This window comes from Mytilus edulis, chromosome 10 (genome assembly GCF_963676685.1).
Source record: "Mytilus edulis chromosome 10, xbMytEdul2.2, whole genome shotgun sequence".
Classification (NCBI taxonomy): Eukaryota; Metazoa; Mollusca; class Bivalvia; order Mytilida; family Mytilidae; genus Mytilus; species Mytilus edulis.
Window position 1 is genome coordinate 31042928 of NC_092353.1, and position 23677 is coordinate 31066604.

The following is a 23677-nucleotide window of genomic DNA, read 5'->3' on the forward strand; positions in this document are numbered from 1 at the left end:
GAGGATGCCCAGTGGGGTCCTTTAATGATGAGACTTCCAGTTCACATCAAAAACAACTCAAACACATTAAACACAAACGAACTGAAACAACAGCGGCATATTCCTGACTTTTCACATTTGTATGGCTGTCGTCAACCGTTTCGTAGTATTGATACATCCGGTTTCTGTACGTTTATCGTGATGAGCAGCGGATCCAAAAGGGGGTTGTGTGTCTGTGGAACCCTTTCTTTTTTATGATCAATGCTTTTGAATAGGTACAAATGTTTCAAGAACCTCCTTTTTTGCCATGGGTTGGAACCCACGTCTAAAAATGACTGGATGGGAGAAAAGAATCTAACAGAGAGATAGAGAATGATAAAACCAATTTATTATAAACTGATCTGAAGCAAGACATATTTCGATACTTGCCAATCTTCTCAGTTCATTCAAAGGGGACAATGGGTACCTGTCTTCACATATAATAGGGGAAAATAAAAAGTAGTATGTGGCAAACGTCATCAAACGACAAAAACAAAACGAACTTGAACAGTAATTTTACAAGTTAATTTATTTGCCCAAAACCTTGAAAATTATAATGGAATTTTGTACTTTCGTGTTCAGGTGAACTCGAATAGTTGAAAATAAAATCAACACTTCACAATTGTTTATCTTTATGACATTTGGAACTTCTCTAGAGTTGTCCTATTCTTTAAGAGTGAAAATGGTTATGGAGCTGAATGGTCTGACTGTTGGACTTATTTTGTCAACGATCATGCCTATCTTATACTATTTATACCATGTCAGCCGCTCAAAATCAAAATCTCTGCCACCAGCTTATAAAGGCTGGTTTCCATGGTTGGGATGTGCATTTGAATTCGGGAAAAATCCTCTTGATTTCATAGCCCAAAAGAAGGAGGTATATTCCTAAATACGAAACATTTTTAAAAAGACCAGCTTTCACTTAAATCTAAAAAAAAAACCAGCTATCACTTAGGGGACGACCATTTGATATTCTGAGGGTGGGATGGGGGGTGGGGGGCAGGAGGATTTTGAAAATAAATAACGCCGCCTTGATAATAAAAAAAATAAATGGTTTGTTCTGTGGTAGTTTGAAAATAAATTACCTGACTTGCAATGTATTGAAAATAAAAAACTCAGCAGGTCTAATCGAAAGTTTGAGATGGCACCAAATTCTTCGTTAATTCATCTTTTTTCCACAAAAAAATCGGGAAATACTTCCCAAATCTTTTAATAATAAAAGTATAATTATTATTTAAATAACTTGAAATGTTTGAAAATTGGTTTCATTTAACTTGAGATATATTGTCTCAGGAACATTTACCTCACTTTTATTAATACAGGGCCGTAACTACATTGAGGCATTTGCCTCATGTAGGAAATTTCAAAACCAAACCCTTGTATCCATATCAAATTGTGTTCACCGTGAGTGCCTTTGCCCGAAAGTGGGTCATCAGGTGCAAAAAGCGTCAATTTTGCCTATTTTTCGTTCTTTCTCTTGACCAAGAAGACCCAGGGATGCTGGTAAAGGTATCCAGCTGTAGCCTGCATGTAGAGTGGACCCTAGTTAACGAATTGACCCCAGCAGTTGTTAGGTCGGAGTGAATCTGATCTTGGTTCAGCAGTCTACAGAAGGTCATTTGGACCAAAAATACTGAATTTCACGATTTTTGCCGATTTTTGACTCCAAATGGACCCAAAACCGGAAGTAGTTGTTTCCTATGCGTATTTCAATAATAATAACGATCAGTAGTTATATGGCCGTGGGTTTGCACTATTTTTGCAAGTTTTATGCCTCTGAACTTCCTGTGTAAGATACAGGTGTGAAGCCCACCCCTCCAGAAAACCGAGTTTTAGCCAATTTCAATTTTCCAAGTCCGTATTTGTGCTCGAAATGCTACTTATACATGAGAAACGTGAATATGGATAGCCTCAGACTGACGGAACATCCATAACTTTTAAAATAAGTATCATAAAGTGGACTTCTAAAAGTATGGAACGCCATTGGAGCCAAATAACGGTTAATTGGGTACGCCCGTCATATGAAGGTCACCGCATGGTAAGGGTTAACTTGATCATGAGTTTAAAAAAAAAACCAGAAGCCACAGACTTAACTATGTGAATTACATTTTTGCTTCATCATGCATATTAGTCTTTTGATGTTGTCATAGAAACTTACACTGAAATTACTTAGAAGTCTTACACTGAAGCTATACAATTTGCTTTGAGATCAGAATATTGTCAAAATATTATTAAAACAGAACTTGCATTTTCAGATTAAGAGTCTGGGGAATACCCAGAAAGCATGATTTTGCATCATTAGTTCTATAGCTTCTTGGGCCTTTAGCGGTTCCTAAACCCTTCAAAAAAAATTTGCCTTGCAACGCTTGGTTAAACATGTTTGCCACAACTATTAAAAGAGCTTAGTTACAACCAAACTTTAAAACTGTGTATATATGCAATACTTGTATATGCAGTTGGGCATATAGAAGATTCCTTTCTACAGAGGATGATGATTAATTCTGATTAAATGGTACATTATGACTTGGTGCATGACTATACATGAATCTTTATAAAAAGCAAATAGTTAAATTTGTATGTTTTCGAATAGTATAAATATATGTACTGAGTTGTGAAAATAAATAATCAGTCCCTTGGTTTAATAAAAATGAAAAATCTTGCTTCAATAGTGCAGAAAATAGATAATCTATCCTCTTAGCTTACAAAAATAAATAACTGATCAAAAACAAATCCTCCTGCCCGCCCCCCCTCCCCCAGAATATCAAATGGTCGTCCCCTTATATATCACATTCAACCAAGTTAGTTTGGAACTTATCAAAGGTATATCTTTCAACAGAATTGCAAATACTTGATCATGTTGATAATCAGTCCAAATAATTACGATGTCTTGAAAGGCTATTTAATTTAATATCTAGGACAGCTTCCTAGAACATAAAAGTGTCCCAGAAAAAAAAAAATAGCCTTTCAAGACGTCATAGTTCATGTAATTATTTGGACTAGTTGTTAATCTGAATAAATTTTACTAGTCTTGGGCATCACACTAGTGGCTATTATAAAAATGGTGCATCTGTGAAACTAAAAAGAAATACCATTGACATGCAGTTTGATAAAGAATTCATTATTAGTTCCCTACCAAAGGGGCCTTTAGGTTTGCACTCTGTTCGTCTGTCTGTCCATCCGTCAATCTGGCAAATCATTTTTCCAGACTTTTTCTAGTCCAAATAATTATGAAGTCTGGCAAGGCAAATTTTTTTTCTGGGACGCCTTCCTACGGCATCCCAGAAAAAAATTAAAATAGCCTTGCCAGACATCATAATTATTTGGACGACATTTTCTTCATGCTTGAAGATATTGATTTGATATTTGGTGTATTGTTTTATCATGGGAAGTTACAGGTCAAGGTCAATTTTCTTAATTTTAGCTTTTCTCCTTGTTCAGTTAAAGCCCTTTCCCTAGAATTATTTTTTTTATGAAATACTTATTAATTACTAGATTTCTGTTCCAAGGGGAATAACAATTTTTTTTAAAGATTTGACAAGTTATAGATCAAGTTAGAATTTCATTCCATTACATTGAATTTTCAACCAATAAAGGACTATATATTTCCATGCAATACTTACAGAATGCTTGTTCCAATCAAGGATTTGTATAGTAATCCTTGTTCCAATATAATTATGTTTTAAAAGTATATAAAGAACAGAAATAAAACAAGGTTGAAATTTTTCTAGCCTATTTTGATCAAACCATGATAAAATGATCATAATCAAAATTTGCCAATCTGCTTCTTTTGCAGAAAAGGACACAATGAACATGTAGCAATTTATTACACAAATAATAAAAACATATAAAGACAACTGCATACATTCAATAGTGTTTTTAAAAAATTTAAAATCTGTATTTGTTGCAGCTTGGGAGAATCTTCACTCTGTATGTAGCAGGGGAACGTCTGACTTTTATTACTGATGCAGAAGATTTCCAACATTTCTTTCAATCACCATTTGTTGACTTTCAGAAGGCTGTTCAAGACCCTGTGTTAAATGTTGGTATGTATAACTTGCAGAAGCAATAGCACAGAGTCATATAGAAATCCAAATTTTAACACAAAAATATAGGCCACCTGAAGTGAAGTATAAACAATTGTATATAGTAAGGCCAATTAATCAACTTGTGTTTAGGTTTACCCTATCTGCGATATTGTTCATGCCTTAAATGCCCACCATTAGGTTTTGCATTTGGCAATTTAGGTAGAAAAGTGACAAAATTGAGAATATCTCCATATAAAATCAAGGTAAGACAAAAAGTGAGCAAACTAATAAGAATACAAGACCATATAGTTCATGTCTAGTTATTATTATAAAACAATTAAGTAGAACCTAGTTTTTCTACTTCCTGATTTTCAAGATTCAATGTGCCCTTATATACAAAAAAAAGGTCTTGAATTTTCCAGCATACTTCCATATAAGTTATTGCTTTGATAGGAATTAATTGTCACTTTATGGAAACTTAAGATAAAATGGCTATGAATGTCAGAACTTGGTGAATTTAACATTGAATGCAATGAAATACTAAAGTAGGAAACTTTTAAGACACTGAACAACTAGAACTTGCTTGCAAAAAAAAACTGAGACTACAAAAATTAATCCTATTTCTGCTGACTTATTTAGTCTAATTTGAACTACAATGGTCTTAAATTGATAAAAAAAAATTCCATCCTGTTCATGTGAATTTCTGGATACATAGTGTAAATAATGATCAGACTGGAGAAAACGTGTGATTTTCCTGATTATATATTGCAGATGTATTTAAAGATAATGATTTTTTTATAAATTTCAGCATCTGTTAGTAAAACATCATTTTTCAAGTACCACACAAAGATTCATGACATGGTTAAAGGAAGTCTTGCTTCATCCAGGTTAATTTACTTTTCTGACAAACTATGTGATGAATTCAGGGACCAGTTAACACAGCTTGGAAAGCAAGGTAATCGGTTGTCATTAACTTGAAAGTCACAATATGTTACCTATATTTAAACATTTATTTTTAATTAAAAACACTTTGTGGAGATATTAGTCTTAATTTCAATTAGGCCAAATAAAAAAAATATGTATGGTTCCAGTTAATACCCTACCGACCCTAGAACTTTTTTTTTCATTTCTGAAAAATAAATTTTCAAACGATCAAATCTTGAGGATTGTGAATTCAATAATTAAATTCATAGATTTCTGTCATCTGAATTTCCATCAGATGTATCTGTTATGGCTAAAATGCAACAATACATAACAGAATGCAACGAAATCAACTAAAAACCTAACATGACTGATTATTTTACAACCAAACACATGTGAAAATGGCAAACTTCCGGTAGGGGCGTGTATAATACTGGAATCTTTTTGATAATCCAAAGTAAAAATCTACAAAAAACAAAAAAAACTTGCCGACCTACCAACCCTACTTATTATACGACAGCAAAAAAAAATTTTGCGGTCGTATATTGGTATGACGTTGTCGACGTCATCGTCGTCCGAAGACCCATTGGTTTTCGCACTATAACTTTAGTTAAAGTAAATAGAAATCTATGAAATTTAAATACAAGGTTTATGACCACAAAAGGAAGGTTGGGGTTGATTTTGGAAGTTTTGGTCCCAACAGTTTAGGAATAAGGGGCCAAAAAAGGGCCCAAATAAGCATTTTTCTTGGTTTTTCGCACAATAACTTCAGTATAAGTAAATAGAAATCTATGAAATTTAAACACAAGGTTTATGAACACAAAAGGAAGGTTGGGATTGATTTTGGGAGTTTTGGTCCCAACAGTTTAGGAATAAGGGGCCAAAAAGGGGCCCAAATCAGCATTTTTCTTGGTTTTCGTACCATAACTTTAGTATAAGTAAATAGAAATCTATGTAATTTAAACACAAGGTTTATGACCATAAAAGGAAGATTGGGATTGATTTTGGGAGTTTTGGTCCCAAGAGTTTAGGAATTAGGGGCCCAAAGGGTCCAAGATTAAACTTTGTTTGATTTCATCAAAAATTGAATAATTGGGGTTCTTTGATATGCCAAATCTAACTGTGTTTGTAGATACTTAATTTTTGGTCCTGTTTTCAAATTGGTCTACATTAAGGTCCAAAGGGTCCAAACTTAAACTTAGTTTGATTTTAACAAAAATTGAATTCTTGGGGTTCTTTGATATGCTGATTCTAAACATGTACTTATATTTTTTATTATGGGCCCAGTTTTCAAGTTGGTCTAAATGGGGGTCCAAAATTAAACTTTGTTTGATTTCAACAAAAATTGAATCCTTGGGGTTCTTTGATATGCTGAATCTAAACATGTATTAAGATTTTTGCTTATGGGGCCAGTTTTCAAGTTGGTCCAAATCGTGGTCCAAAATTAAACTTTGTTTGATATCAACAAAAATTGAATATATGAGGTTCTTTGATATATGCTGAATCTAACCATGTATTTAGATTTTTTATATTTGGGCCCGGTTATCAAATTGGTCCACATTGAGGTCTAAAGGGTCCAAAATTGAACTTTATTTGATTTCATCAAAAATTGAATTCTTGGGGTTCTTTGATATGCTGAATCTAACCATGTATTTAGATTTTGGATATTGGACCATAATAGGTAAATGTCCAATTTAAAATTTTTAAGTTTTTAAGTTTAAGTTCTTAGACCACATTCATTCTGTGTCAGAAACCTATGTTGTGTCAACTATTTAATCACAATCCAAGTGACAATAATTGGTACATTAAAATGGATTCCATTCACTAATAAGGATACCTTTGTAGTGAAGATTATCAGTGGGCTCATTGGCACTCATACCACATCTTCCTATATCTATTAAGTATGAACTCTACTCTATATTAATGCATTTCTAATGTGATAAGAAAGTTTACTTAGTTAAGTAGCACACAATTTCCTAATAATGAGATGTTAAGTTCAATTTTTCCCTAATCCATGAAAATTGGTACTGATGAAATTTAATTAATCCACAACACGTGTAGTTTTCAATACTGGTTATGTTTAATCTTACAGGTAAGGGAGACTTGCATCACTTGGTGAGGAAGTCTATGTATGCTGCAGTTATCAATAACCTATTTGGTAAAAATGTTTTACCAGTTAATTCTGAGGTATTTATTGCTTATAGTTGTGATTAACATAAATTAAAAAAGTTATAAATCTCAGATTATAAATAGAAATTAAAGCGTGCAATACTTTCTTGCAAATAATTGATTACTTGCAAACTTCTTCTTCTCCATGTCGATACCTCTAGTTTTGGAGCACACACAGCTAGCTTATAATTTTCATGGATTAAGCTGTGTTCCCTTAACATTCAAATATTTACAAATCATATAAGAATAATTCCATTGTAATCTGTTGAGTTTAACATCACTAATTTGATCATAAATTTGATTTTCACTATTTTCTAGAAAGAATTTGAGAAACTAGAAGAAATGTTTGTTATGTTTGATGAACAGTTTGAATATGGAGCCAGAATTCCATCTGTTTTTCTGAAGTAAGTATGATATGTGTTTAACTTCGTGCCCTCAAACGCAAATAAAGTATTTATGAACAAAAACTCAAACACATATCCATGGGAACAGCTCGCCTAGACGAGTGCAGCAAAGTTTATTATCAAATAATTCAACTGTCCTCAAATCACTTTGCCAGCACACTAAGACCGCTGCAGCATACAAGTCTTACAAACATATCTACAATGAAAAATAATGAAATAGAAGCTTTCATATCACAAAAACATACTTTCATAATGTTCTTTTTAACATCTGCAGAAAAAATATAATGCGTTTACAATATTAAAAACTTATACAAAACATGTACACAAGGGGGGAGGGGGGACTTCACTGCACTAAGACTGAGCTTCTAATGGTCAAGCTATGAAAATGTATTTTCAATGTTAACTTTTACCGCGAATTACCAGTCCGTGCTATCATACAAAGAACTTTAAACTCTTAACTTTGTTAAGGTGACTTATTGTTATGCTAAAATAATTTAAATATTTTTGTAAACATAAAAACATGTTCCCAATATTAATAAATACATTGCGGAAAATAAAAATGCTGATGGCAATATTGTTTTTATGCTCCATTTATTAAGCCTTATCTATGGGCATTATGTTTTCTGTTCTGTGCGTCCATTCGTTCTTTCGTCCGTTTGTTCGTCCATCTGTCTGTCCCGCTTCAGGTTAAAGTTTTTGGTAGAGGTAGTTTTTGATGAAGTTGAAGTCCAATCAACTTGAAACTTATTATACATGTTCCCTATGATATGATCTTTCTAATTTTAATGCCAAATTAGAGATTTTTTCCCATTTTCACGGTCCACTGAACATAGAAAATGATAGTGCGGATGAGGCATCCGTGTACTGGGGACACATTCTTGTTATTTCTTAAATCAATGTTAACAATGAGGTTTAATAAGTTTCAATTGTTTGTAAATTTTTAAAAGTAAGTAGTTGAACCTATATACAGGAAATTAAAAAAATTATTTTTTTAATTAAAAAATTTATTGGTGTCCATTTCATTTTACTTTCTAATGAAAATTACAATTTGAAAGGAAGAACTGTACATTGCCAGGCCTTGGATATATATTGTATTGTTCCTACATAGATATAGGTAGAACAGGCTTGGCAAGCGTTGCAGTTCTCTCTGCTTTTTTAAAAGCCTTGAAAAATATATATATTTCAGGAGCTTTCAGAGTTCGCAAAATCTTTTTTTCCCCTGGTGGTCCTTGAAGAAAATCTGCTTGTCCTCACTATTAATCTATTGAAAAATACTGAAATTGTGTCAGTCCTATGCAAAATTTTGGTGGTAAAACCTGAGGACTGACACTTTTCGTGAACTCTGAGCTTTATCATGAGTTATGCACTTATATATTATTGATAATTTATGCAGCAAATCAATTTTTCAGAGATTGGTCATCAGCTAAGAAGTATTTGATAGACCTGTTCAGTAAAGTTGTTCCAAAGACAATAAATAAGAAGTCAGATGATGATGAGGTAAAGTATTAATAGAAAGATATCTTATTTACATGTCACCAAGACAGCAACCCAACGACACAATAACCAAATGACATCTGGATTTCAACATTAATCTACAACAAAAGAAAAGTGACTACTGTAAACCAACTAATTTACAGACTTATGCCAGTAGAAAAATATGACAAAATGGGCTACAAATGGTGAAAAGCCATATAAAGTATCAATGAAAATAAGTCGGTTTACAGTTTATGATATGTCAAGCTCTAAATTGTCCCTAGTCTATAAAAATTGTGATTAGGTAAGGTGTTCACTACAACATCACACACAAACAGGGTTTCTGTTCTTGCATCATTCTTAGAAATTTTCATCGAAAAATATATTTTTTTGTCCATTTATTCAAATGACTTTCTGTTCAGTATCCTGATCTATTTTTCAGACTTTGCTACATTCTCTGTTAAACTTAGTCCAGGACCAGTATAAACCTAACTATAGCCTGTTGTTATTATGGGCATCTCTGGCCAATGCTATACCAGTAAGTATGACATGCTGCCAAAACACATTGTGTCTATGTATCTTTAATTTATGGGTTTGATTTGAAACTTAAATAAGCCAATTCTCACAGAGAACCACAAAAATAAACCCAGTAAATAATGTATTTGTAGATTTGTTCTAGATTACAGTGGTGTCTTCTTTTCATTTAAAATTATCTGGTTTATTCATACATATATGAAATGTTGCTAGCAAAAATAGCACTATTTATTTATTTATTTTAGGTTACAACTATACTTTTATGAAATGCATTTATTTTTTTGTTTCTGCACATAGAATATACCCATAACATATTATAATTTCTAATATTGTAAGTAACTTATTTTAATCTTAAAATTTATTTGCTTTGTCAACTTATTGGCCTTACAGAATCAAATTAATACTAGTCAAGTATTTATTGTATACCTTAAATTTCACTATGAAAGAAGATTTATTCTTTTGTTACCAGTTTTCATGCAGGAAATTTATTAAAACAAAAAATACTACCCAGTGAAATCTATATACTCAATGCATTTCTAATGTGCAGTGTTTTAGTATGAATTTAAAAATCATCCTTGAAGTAGCGAAATTCGTTATAAAAATAACGAAATTTGATGTGACTGTCTTACAAGTGAGAGGTTTAGCGCTATAAAACCAGGTTCAATCCACCATTTTCTACATTTGATGATGCCTGTACCAAGTCAGGAATATGACAGTTGTTGTCCATTCATTTGATGTGTTTCATCATTTGATTAGGGACTTTCGGTTTTAAATTTTCCTAGGAGTTCAGTATTTTTGTAGATTTTATTCTTTTTTTCACAAGTCACAAAATCTGGTTTCCACAATTTAACATACTTTCACAGTAACATTTTACCAATAGATTTACTACAATTCAAACACCAGCAGATCTATCAAGATCGCCATCATCATATATATTTTTCACATATTTTAACAGATAACATTTTGGACACTAGCATTTATTTTGCATGATGAAAAAGTACTACAAAAAGTGAAAACAGAATTGACTAATGTATTTGGACAAAATGGTAGGACAAGGAACAAATTCATAATGTTCTATCAAAGTCTTTTGTTACAAGCACATTTGAGTTTCTTTTGATACTTGCAGGCTTTTCTATCTGCTTATAATCACTTATAATGCATTTCAATCACTTTTTAAAAATGTGTGGCTTGCATTTTAGCACCTAAATAGGCTAGACATTTAACAGTAGCAAGTAATTGAGACTAATAAATGATTTAAAGGGAAATTCCGCGATTTTTTACTTATCATCTAATTATGTTCATCTTAACATAAAAAACACATTTGCAAAGTTTTAAATTTATATTCCTTCTAATAACGGAGAAAATCAAGTATTTGTAACTTTTTTGGTTGAATTCTCGAGTGGGTCGTGACGTATTAGCCCGATTTATTGAATTCTGGGAAAAAATAAAATCTGTTTAACTCTTAAAGCTTATCGACAATATACGTAATTAAAAGCGCACAGCTGACGAATGGTCGAAGTTATAAACCACAATATAAGAATGAACGAAAGTGAATATGCATATATATACCGTTTTGTATTGATTGAATTAAACTCCTATAAAATTATCTCTAGTAAATGTTTTTGAATAAATTTAATTAATTATTGTTGAGATTTTTTTCATAAAATATTTATTGAACATTTTTACTGATATTGAACTGAAAATATTTCAGTTCTATTTACCGTTATTGTTTTGATAATCATTTCAATGCAACTAATGTGTGAGCAGAGTGTGTATATTATTTTGTAAAGGTCACTGTATATTTCTCGGCTTGAGGTCAATTCGTTTACCTTGTAGCTATTTAGCCGCAGGTGTGAGTTCAAGCGTACACAGGTATAAATGTTGTTATTTGGAAAGGATAAATAGAAAGGATTAGAGTATATGCTGTCATGATGTTAATACACTAAGATTAAATACACGATGAGAATAAAGATACAATAATTAAATTGTGTAAATTAATTGAAAATAAAATTCAGATTCGTAATTCCGAAAGTGTATAAAAATAAAAGGAAACAATTTTTGATTACTTTCTTAGCGGCAATTGGCGTAAAGATTCAAATATGAAGCAAAAAATAGTAGTTTTAATCTTTAATAAAAACTAAATGCAATATTACCCAATTTGATATACCATTGTACATCTGTTTGATATCATTGACTTTACCGGAATTTCTTAACTTGTATTCAAATCTGGCTGTGTTTAAATGCTAATAAAACTATTGCAATTTTAAAGTTTTTAATTGACAAAAAAATACAACATACAACATGCATAATTTTTTTTTAGTTTCTTTTTAACATTTTATTCTTACATAATTAAATTCATTTGACAATCATTTACACGAACTTTTTGTGAAAAGAATACTAATTATCTAAGCTAAGGCATTATATCTTTTGAGGATTTTTGAGGATTTTTTTTTTAAATTCTATGATAATAGTTGTGCAATGTTGAACATGATAGCCGTCATTAATCCAAATAAGTAATACAGTAGTTGTAATAAAAGTTATACTTTAGTCATGCATTACAGATATTGACGAATTTATAATAGTTCGTTCATACATCGTTGTTCATGAAACAATCATTATTAGTTTACATGTAAGTTTCCTGACGTATAAGAGCCATTGAGGATGAGCTCCAGAGAAATCAGACTAGTTGCGTTTCGTTCGTTTGTTTGTTGGGAAAGGAGAGGAAATGCAACCGCTTGTACAGATAAACGACAGAATTACCATACAAGCATTTATAGTCAACACAATCAGAAAGAGTTCCCATCGTTAGACGGGGAATATGAAGGCTTCCAAGAATGAACAAGTGACATGTCTAACTCTGAACAGTTAGAGAACAGACTATCGACATCGAACGCTTGTTCTTGATATTTGAAACTGTATGCATATATATACGTATACGTTTATGATATAGTGATGAGTTCTGACAAAAACTAAATTCCTTCATGGTTATATCTTGCCATACGTTTATATTGGTTTGTAAGGTGATTACTCAAAATCGTTATTTGAAAATCCTGTTTGTGAGATGTAGATTCATTTCAATACAGAAATTTCGTCTATATATTTCACAAGTGTATAACACGGAGAAGCTCTGAAGGTTCATTACTCCCATTTTGTTTGGGTGTGAACCATCGATGTTTACAGCAATATCAAGGAATAAGGTGAAGATGGTAGAAAGAACTATGGGCGTCATGTGGCAAATATTACATGCATATCGGACAATGAGTTGTCAATCTGTATGAAAAGTTTTCCAATACAACCATATTATTGAGAAGGAATGTTTACATGCTATACTCTCGTACTAGTATTACAGGGTTCTTGTGGCGTTCACCTTAGACACACATCGTTTTAACGATGTTTAACAAAAGACAGAACCAATTTAATGTCATATTTCCCTATTTTTTAAATATAACTAAAATTCTTTTATCTGACAAGAATATCCCTATTTAGCGAACAAGTAATTTATTCTTTTTTCGGTTATTGAATACCAAGAAAGAAAATAAATCCCGAAATTAATTTGAAACTTTGATACTCAAAAGTTTCCCAGCAAAATATTCACATCCCCTGGGGATAATTAGTGTTCGTCCAGTGGCATATATAACAATTGTGATGACGAATTCCTTCCTTTGTTTGAGAACAATCTTATTGAAATATAAATCTGTGATTTTCCTAGGTCCACAGCTTCAATGAACCAAAGCAAAAGTTATACATCGACCTGTATTTAAATCAAATTGGTTCTCTTCTTCTTTTGATATACAACTGTAGTCTATCGACATTCGATGATTACATACTGTTGGCATACGTTGGCTAGTCTATTTACAACACTTTTACCCCTATTTATTCAAAATATATGTTTTTTTCTTATGTTCAATGTATACACGTATATATTTTAAATTGCGCTATAGTTCCGTAACTTTATATCCAGTCGTATAAACGAATCGTCGGCAAGTGCGTACATTTTTTTAAATCAATATTTCTGGTCTGTTCCAATCTGTCCTTCACTATTGACAATGACTATATATTACATTTTCCCAAATTCACCCTTGGAAAAAATATTTAAATAGATTTTAATTTCATCAAATCTTATTTTTTGGGTATTATTTATATATTATGAATTATATTCTTTACACCAGAAATGTTATTTATAAACAAGCGTTTGAGTTTAGTAATGACAAGTAAGACAGAGTTGTATATTATACATCTGATAGTTCAAAATGGAAAGTTATAAGTTATAAGTTATCAGCCGTGTACACTGATCAATACCTGCAGAAGTGAAACGATGCATGAACTTGCAAGCCCGACAGGAAATCGCTTGAATACCTGGACGTGTCACCTCACACCCCTCACAATACCTTTGGAAGTAATACCTTTAGCCATGCTGGTGATCAGATAAGGGAAGATCAAAATATATTTGAAAAAAGTTTATTACTTTAAAGAATTATGAACAAATTAGATTTTCGAAAACAATTTTCACGGAACACTTATTTATGATTTCACCTTTGACTTTTCACCTAATTCCAATATCAACAGTTTAAAAACAACAGACCATGGTAATTTAAAAAAAGTAAGAATATTTTCCGTATCAAGTTAGTTAGTCGTATTAAACAACCGTACGATTGACAAGATATCGACTACATCGGTTACTGTAGTTTTGTTTCTTTGTGGTTTATAGACATATCGTTTTTATTCATCGGGAAAGAAGACAAGATGGCGGATCTCGGAGAATTGATACTCTAAATTTAAAATCGATGGTGATCGCTTATGTAGCGGAATAAAACTTTAATATCTATGAATTTGAACATTTTTATACAGAATGAACATAATATCAATTTTTAATTTTTTTGCGAAGTTTCCCTTTAAGAATGAACCATCAGTTATGCAATTAGCTTCATTGATCACCTTTCACTAATAGAAGTTTTACTACGCTAGACTAGCACCTTCCTCATACATCCTGAGTATTCAATAAGTCATCTTCGATCCTGGCTTCTTCGTAAATAGTTTATACTTAATATTATACATGTAATTACAAAATTTGTATGGTTCTGAATAGTTAGATTGATGGAGAAAACACTACATTGGCTAGAAATCTTAAATTCTTTAAATGTTTAGTACCTTGAAAGAAGAGAATACAAATTAGTTTTATATAAATGCTTAGATTTATAATTTCTAGTGGTGTGTTAATGCTCCCAGGTATTTCAACCTTAAGGTAGCAATACACAGTTAGGAAAAAAACTTAAAATTGACACTCATAATTTTTAAACACCCTCTTTCCCCTCCTGTCTAACAAAGAAGGCTTTATATGTGTGTTATGCATGTATATACTTATAGAAAGAGAATCTTCCATAGATTTGATTTCTAATGGTCATAAGGGTGAAATATAATCCCTCTTGGGTGTAACCATGGCAACAATCTGCATTTCTTAGATCAAAATATGGCAAAAAAGGGGGGTGAACATGTCACAAAAGTCTCCAAAATTTGGTCTAAAGGAAAATTTCAATCAATTACAGTAATACCTTTCCTGAATCCATAGGTTTATATCTATCAAGTGGTCCCAAAAAAATCATATGCTTATCTGCTCGTTTTTCCATAAAATTGAATTGAAAAGATCGAGCGCAAAATCTTTGTTGATAAACACTACAATAATGTATGGACCTATGAACGGTACGGATAGGAAAATACGGACTGTCAATCATATAAATGGCCTATAAAACATGTTAAAAACAATCTTAATGTTCATATAAACCCACTAAGAAGGCTATATTATTCTTCAATTATCTAAAAATCAATTTTATTGTACAAAAACTTTCATATTTAAAAAATTCACAGGGGCCATAATGCGAAACTAAACTTCTAACTGTGTATTGCTACCTTAAACTGTACATCAGGCAGTTCATATTGATTAAGAGAAGAAATAGAACTCGGTTTGCATTGTATTCACACTTGCCCCTCCCCATCTCTCTTATCCAAAAGAACAACAGAAATATTGGGCCTTTCATGTGACTGAGTTTATGAAACTGTTGAAATTGCTAAACAAAAAAAATCTTTTTACATGGTGAGAACAATCATTCAATATTGACATATTGTTAAATTATAAGTGATAAATTTCTTTTTAAATGTACATTTTACTTAGTGATTTACCAAAATTTATTTTCAGTTGATTAACTTAAATCACAACTTCATATTGAATGAAAAATGAAACCCCAAAGAATTGCTCCTGTATACAATAGTGTGAAAAAGATAATTAAGTTAGATATTGATATTTAAAGGATTACAGATTTATATAATCATGGCATTTTTATATTCATCTCTTTAGGTCAGTGTCCAACTATAACAGAAGAAGGTCTGAAAAAATTACAATATCTAAAATGGTGTGTATTAGAGTCCATTAGACTGAGACCTACTGGTATCATCACAAGAAGGGTTATAAAATCCTTTACGATAAGGGTGAGTAATACATGATCTGTTGATAATATTATCTGGTACTAGAAATGGAGACACAGCTTTGTAATCACTATGCTGTACACTTTGTAATATTAATTTTGTACACTTTGTATTCTTTATTTTGTAATCCTGGTACCTTTGATAACTACTTTATTTTGTACACTTTGTAAAATTAACATTGTACACTTTGTAATCTCTTTATTGCAATTTATAATCTCTATATTGAACACTTTATGATCTCTGTATTGTACACTTTGTAATCTCTATATTGTACACTTTGTAATCTCTATATTGTACACTTTGTAATCCTTGTAATCTCTATATTGTACACTTTGTAATCTCTATATTAAAATCTTTCTATATTGCACACTTGTTTTTACTATTTTGCACTTTTGATTTCTGCATGTTACAATATAAAAATATACATAGTACAATATTGTTATTTTGACATTAAAACCATGACAGAATAATCAAGCTTACAAAGAAAACATGTTTGCAAGTTAACTTCCTTATAAATGTCATTACCTTATGTGCAGCTGAAAACTCTTGAATATTACTATTTTGTAAAGCATGATATATATTGATATGCCACTTCTAATATTACCATTACTTACTTTTACCTTGTAGGATATGGAGATCCCAGAGGGAGACATGTTAATGTTATCTCCATTTTGGGCACATAGAAATGAAAAATATTTCCCAGATCCCTCGATGTACAAACCAGTGAGTATAAAGCTATTGAAATTATGCCATCATGACTTATCAGCATTGTAGTGAAAATGTGTGCATAGCATATATTTAATGTGAAAAAAATACATATTTACAAACAAAAACGATTTGAAACCTGTCAATTTCAATTATCAAAATTTCAATCATATGTAATATTTGACAAATTTGTCACAAACTAAAGAGATGAGGATTAGTTTATGAAAGAATAAGTATTCTCAAAATGCCATTTGGTGTTAATCATAGATCAATCAATCGATCAATTTAATCTGACGAAATATTTTTTTATCTATTTTTAAACAAAAAAATCATTTTCATTTTCTAGGAAAGATGGAAGGAAGCAGACATAGATAAGAATGTATTTTTAGATGGATTTGTAGCCTTTGGTGGGGGCAGATATCAATGTCCAGGGAGGTAGGTAACACATAACAGTGTATGTACAACATTTTTGTTTTTGAAGGTAAACAATTTGTAGCTATGATTTACTCTTATACTGTTAGTGTCAGAATGAGAGGAAAGTGTGTCAATTCATGACAAAATCCCTACATGTAGGCAACCCAAAGTAAAAACATGCTGCTTTTATTGCTGTTTTTTCAAATTTATAGCAAGTGACAAGCAGAACATGCTCTACCTGTTGTTATATATTTGTAGCTTTGGTTTGTGTGTAAGCAGAAAACACTTGCTTCAAAGGAGGGAAAAATGGGTAGGCAATTTTTGTCGGATACGATTGCTTTTAAGCAATCTGTAGACTTTTACCGTTGACTCAGGGCTGCATTCCCTCACGTCAACCGTTTTATTCTAAACATTCAGCAACATCTCAGATTCTTATGATTGTCTATTTAGAAACACGTCAGAGGGAAATCCCCAGTTTTGATAAATGCGAGAGTTCTCTGAATTCCGATAATTCTATTTCTGTCATATAAGAACTGAAGTGGAGTTTTTCTATATTTTACTGTTATGAAACTGATATTTGATACTGTACTCTCATAAAGAAATGGAGAACCATTCATCATATCATTTAATAAACGTTTTTGTTCCAAATCGCAAGTCGCTGGTTTGTTTATGTATTAATGCGCATGCGTATAGTTTTCTTGATTTCAAGGGGTATCAGATTGAGTGGTTTCTCTGGATTCCCCGCTTCATTGATTAATTTGAAACTCAATCGTATCCCTCAGAGCATTCTGCTCTTTGATTTTTTATCATGAATGAAATAGATCTAGATGTATGTCAATGAATAGTAATTGAAAACACATAACTTATGTAGGTAAACTGTTGCTAAAAGATATCTTTCACTTAGGGAATTTTAAAAGCAAATGATATTGTATTATATTTTTTTTTCAATTTTAACTGAAAAGTAAAATAAATACTGATTTGCCCTGTCCTCAACTTTATGAGAGATTTCTCCCCTTTATACTCCTTGACCTAGTAGGGTAACCAATAAGACAAATATCCAACAGAGTTCACATGACATGAATTTAAGCAACTATATAAGTCATCATACAGCCTTCAATAATGAGCAAAACCAATACCCTACTGTCAACCATAAAAGAATTTGCATTTTGAACTATCAGGTGTATAATATACATCCCTGTCTTGCGTGTCCGATAGTGATATACTAGTCATTAGCTTGTCTGGTGTTAAGAATATTATTTATTAAAATCTAAGTAATTCCCCAAAAAAGATTTGGTAAAATAAAGATCTATTTACACATTTTTTCCAAGGGTAAATTTGGGGAAATGTAAGTAAAATTAAACTCGTTGTCAATAGTCATTGATAGTGAAGGACATTTTGAAACATACCAGAAATATTGATTTAACAAAAAAGTACGCACTTGTCGACCACTCGTTTATACGTAACATACATTTTCTTTAATTTGGGGTAAAAGTTTTGTAAATAGACTAGTCTATACGTATGCCAACAGTATGTTATCATCGGATGTCGATGGACTATTGTATACCAAAAGAAGACGAAGAAAAAGAGAACCAATTTGAATTAAATACAGGTTGATATCAACTTGTTTTGGTTTATCGGAGTAATGGAATTAGTAAAATCACAGATTTATATTTCAATAAGATTGTTCTCGAACAAAGGAAGAAATTCGTCATCATCACAATTGTTGGGTATAATGTAAATAATAATGTGAACATGGTTCTGAAAGCACTTTATGCCAAATTTCCTTTTCCGACATGCATGTTATATATATGCCACTGGGCGGACACTAATTATTCCCAAGGGATGTGAATATTTTCCAGGAAAATCAAAGTTTAAAATTAATTTCGGGATTTATTTTCTTTCTTGGTATTCAATAACAGAAAGAATAAACTGCTTGTCCCCTTTAGGGGTATTCTTGCCAGTTAATATTAACAGACTTATAGTTATATTCAAAAATAGGGAAAGATGACATTAAAATTGGTTCTGTCTTTTTTTTAAACATCGTTGGTAAAAAGATGTGTGTCTGAGTTAAACGACACAAGAACCCTGTAATACTAGTACGAGCTAGAGAATGTAGGACAGAAAGTCACAGGACAAAAAGTCACAATTCATTTTTTCAGATTATTTTCTTAGAATAAAAACTGCTTATTTCTACAAAAATATTTTTGTATTTTTCTTGAACTATTGTATATAAACCAACTTTGTAAACAAAGTATATCAAAAAAATATCAAAGATGATCAAATAACTGTTAAAAAAACAAAGTGACTTGACACTTAAATGGCTTTATCATGAGTTTATGGTGCCAAGAAATATATCTTTTGCATAATTAAATAAATCTTCATTTTTCAAGTATAATGACACAAATTTGTGACTTTATGTCCTGTGACATTCTGTCCGTTTACCGAGCTAGAGTATAGCATGTAAACATTCCTTCTCCATATGGTTGTATTGCAAATATTTTCATACAGATTGACAACTCATGGTCCAATATACATGTAATATTTGCCACATGACGCTCATAGTTCTTTCTACCATCATCATCTTATTCTTTAATATTGCTGTAAACATCGATGGTGTACACCCAAACAAAATGGGAGTAATGTACCGTCGGAGCTTCACCGTGGTATACACTTGTGAATTATATAGACGAAATTCGGTGTTGAAGTGAATCTTCATCTCACAAACAGGATTTTTAAATAACGATTTTGAGTGATCACCTACCAAACCAATATATAGGTATAGCAAGATATAACTATGCAGGCATTTAGTTTTCGTCAGACACAAGAAATTGTCACTCTCTTAAACGTATATATGCATGCAGTTTAAAATATCAAGAACAAGCGGTTGATGTCTTATAGATCATTGTTAAGTCCGTTTACTAACTGTTCAGAGGCAGACATGTCACTTGTTTATTCTTTGAAGCCTTCATATTTTCGGTCCAACAATGGGAACTCTTTCTGATAGTGTTGACTATAAAAGCTTGTATGGTGATTCCGCCGTTTATCTGTACAAGTGGTTGCACATCCTCTTTTTTCCAAACAAACAAACTAACGAAACGCTACTACTCTGCTTTCTCTGGAGCTCATCCTCAATGGCGCTTATACGTCAGGAAACTTACTTGTATACTAGTAAAGATTGTTTGAGGCAAGAACAACGATGTAGGGATGAACTATTCTAAAATCGTCAATAGAAGTTAAACATACCTAAGATATGCATTTTATTACACCTATTGTATTACTAATTTGGATTAATGGCGGCTATCCTGTTCACCATTGCAAAAATATTATCATAGAAAAAAAAAACTTGTTAAAAAATCCTCAAACAAAATCATGTATTAGCTTAGATTTATATTGTATATATGTATATCCATTAATGAAATAAACGATAACTGGTATTCTTTTCAGAAATAATTCGTGTAAATGATTGTCAAATGAATTCAATTATGTAAGAATGAAATGTTAAAAAGAACTTAAAAAAATCATGTGTGTTGTATGTTGTATTTTTTTTCAATCAAAAACTTTAAAACTACGATTGTTAGCATTTAAACATCACCAGATTAAAATACAAGTTAAGAAATTCCGGTAAAGTATATTAAACAGATGTACAATGATATCTCCCTATCAAATTGGGAAATATAACATTTATTTTTAATTAAAGATTAAAAGTACAATTTTTTACTTCATATTTGAATCTTTACGCCATTTGCCGCAAAGTAAGTAATCAAAAATTGTGTCATTTTAGTTTTATACACTTTCGGAATTAAGAATCTGAATTTTATTTTCAATCAATTTACTTAATTTAATCATTGTATCTTTATTCTCATTGTGTATTTAATCTTAGTATATTAAATATGGCGTACTCTTTCTATTTATCCTTTCCAAATAACAACATTTATACCAGTGTATGCTTGAACTCACACCTGTGGCTATATTGCTCCAAGGTAAACGAATTGACCTCAAACCGAGAAATATACGACATTACAAAATAATAAACACACTCAGAGTCTCTGCTCACACATAATTTGCATTGAAATTGTTATCAAAATAAAAACGGTAAATAAAACAAAATATTTTCAGTTCAATATCAGTAAAAATGTTCAAAAGATATTTTATGAAGAAATCTCAACAAAAATTTATGAAATTAATTCGAAAATATTTACATTTAGATAATTTCATATATGAAGTTTTTTTCAATAATTTCATATATGAAGTTTTTTTCAATCAATACAAAACAGTACACGCATATTTATTTTCGTTCATTCTTATATTGTGGTTAATAACTACGACCATCCGTCATCTGTGCACTTTTATTTACGTAAATTGTCGATAAGCTATAAGAGTTTAACAGATTTTATTTTTTCCCAGAATTCAACACATCGGGCTAAAACGTCACAACCCACTCAAGAAGGTCAACCAAAAAAGTTACAAATACTTGATTTTCTCCGTTATTAGAAGGAATATAAATTTAAAACTTTGCAAATGTGTTTTTTATGTTAAGATGAACATAATTAGATGATAAGTAAAAAATTACGGAATTTCCTTTTAAGTAATTTAGGTTGTGTGCTATCTATATTTATGTTTTTCTGTTCTATTTTAGGTGGTATGCTATTTTAGAAATTCAGATGTATGTTGCTATGTTTTTACAGATGTTTGATTGTAAACTCCTTATTAATTCAATTCCAGAACCTGTAAGTTCTAAGTAAAATAATACATTAATAAATAAAATCACCCTGCAGTAAGGAGACAGTGCATAGTATATAAACAGTCAGTTGCCTTATTTTATATTTTTTCAAGCAATTTCCTGATTGTTTATATTTATGCCAATGTTAAGCTTTAGTGAAACTTTGGAATAAGTTAATTAATGAAAAAAAGGATTGATTTATGTGTAATATCTACATAGTCTCTTTCAGTCAAATTAAGGACTTCCGAAAGATATTTTGTGTGATAAAGAGTTTACCCTGAGTTAATAGTATACAGTTTAGAAATACAGGGACTGATTCAGATGGGGTACCTTCCTTATAAAAACAAAACCAGAAAGAAAATATATATAATCATTTTTTATGTTATACCCAAGATTCTAGGAGAATGGGGCATTATGTTTTAACCTTGTCAATCTGTATGTCCTGAAATTGTTCCCTTACTTAAGTTTGCCACTACCAAACATTATAAAATGTACATGCAATGCTAATTACCACCAAACACAGATCAATTTGATTTTGGTGGTATCACTTTGACTGTTCTTGAGTTATGTCCCTTTATAAATGGGAAAAAAATTATGAATTTGCGGTATACCTACAAGGTGGGCATCTGTTGAAACAAAACAAAATATTTTTTGTTGATAAATGAATTGAAAAATATTTCAATTTAATAGTATTTTCCTTGATCAATATCAAAGCAGTGTATTATAAATATAAAGCTCATCTAACTCTGTTAATTATTTTTTTATATATCATTTCAGAGCAAGAAACATTTAGTTGGAACACAACAACCAGCAGAGCCCTGTCCTGTGGAATATAGATTAAGGAAATAGGAGCTATAGTCATTATTAGATTAAAATAAATTACTCAGGGGAAATTAGTAATAGGAGCTATTGTAATTTTGTGGAGATATTTGAAATTTAGCAGTGAAAATATTATAGTGAAATAACATTTTTTATTAGAATTGTTATAAATGATGCAATGAATGATATTAATAAAAATACTCATGTTTTTATTTAATGATTCATAAATATAGTTTTCATCTTTATTCAATGTGTTAAGAGGCATTATTATATTCCGTGCAATCAAGTCGCAGAGAGTATAATGTTTTTTTTGTTCTGTCCTTCAGTCTATTAGACCTTCTTTCCATCATTAATTTATTATTGCTAGTGACTTATTTTTTTTCATACATCAAAACCACAGATAAGTACGATAATCAGACAAATCCAAAATATGGAACCATTTTTTATTGCTAAATGGTTCTCTTGATCCTTCAAAATGTGATAAATGAGGACATCAGGAAATGTTTCATTTTTGGATTAATAACAGGGCCAATTCATAAAGCCCTAAATGGACCTTGTCCTTTGTCTAAAAATGTCTACTCATCAACACCTCGGATGAATTCAATTATCAGAAAAAACTAAGTTGTTAACCAAAAGAGACTCAATAAAATTCAAGAGAAGTATACTAAGTTTAGTTACCTTCCTGGCTTAAACAAACTTTACTAAAATTGTCCGTTTATAAATTTTGAAATTATCATGAAACTAAGGTTTCAACTCCCTCAGGCAAAGTTGGCTTTAGATGAATTTGGCTATTTATTTTAGGTATTTTTAACATATAGCTCTTCAACGATTTTCGGTACTTATACATCTTCTGATTTCAAATGTTTGGCTTTGAGCGTTCCTGATGAAGGTAAATCCAGAAAAGCGCTTCGAACGCAATAAATTATTAAAAGTGTTGTTTTATATTTTTCTTAACCTTATATTGAATACCTTAGTTATCAATAATATTATCAGACCTG

General features: G+C 31.1%; 1 protein-coding gene across 1 annotated transcript; it reads left to right on the forward strand.

Annotated features, from left to right (window-relative positions):
• The first annotated feature begins 672 nt into the window (after positions 1–672).
• LOC139490882 (24-hydroxycholesterol 7-alpha-hydroxylase-like) lies at positions 673–22889 on the forward strand. Its single transcript, XM_071278003.1, has 13 exons — positions 673–895; positions 3926–4061; positions 4852–4998; positions 7057–7151; positions 7452–7537; positions 8947–9034; positions 9453–9548; positions 10500–10590; positions 15894–16024; positions 16649–16744; positions 17073–17161; positions 21777–21867; positions 22638–22889. The coding sequence occupies exons 1-13, from the start codon at positions 701–703 to the stop codon at positions 22707–22709; spliced, it is 1413 nt and encodes a 470-aa protein (XP_071134104.1). The 5' UTR covers positions 673–700; the 3' UTR covers positions 22710–22889.
• The last annotated feature ends 788 nt before the right edge of the window (positions 22890–23677 follow it).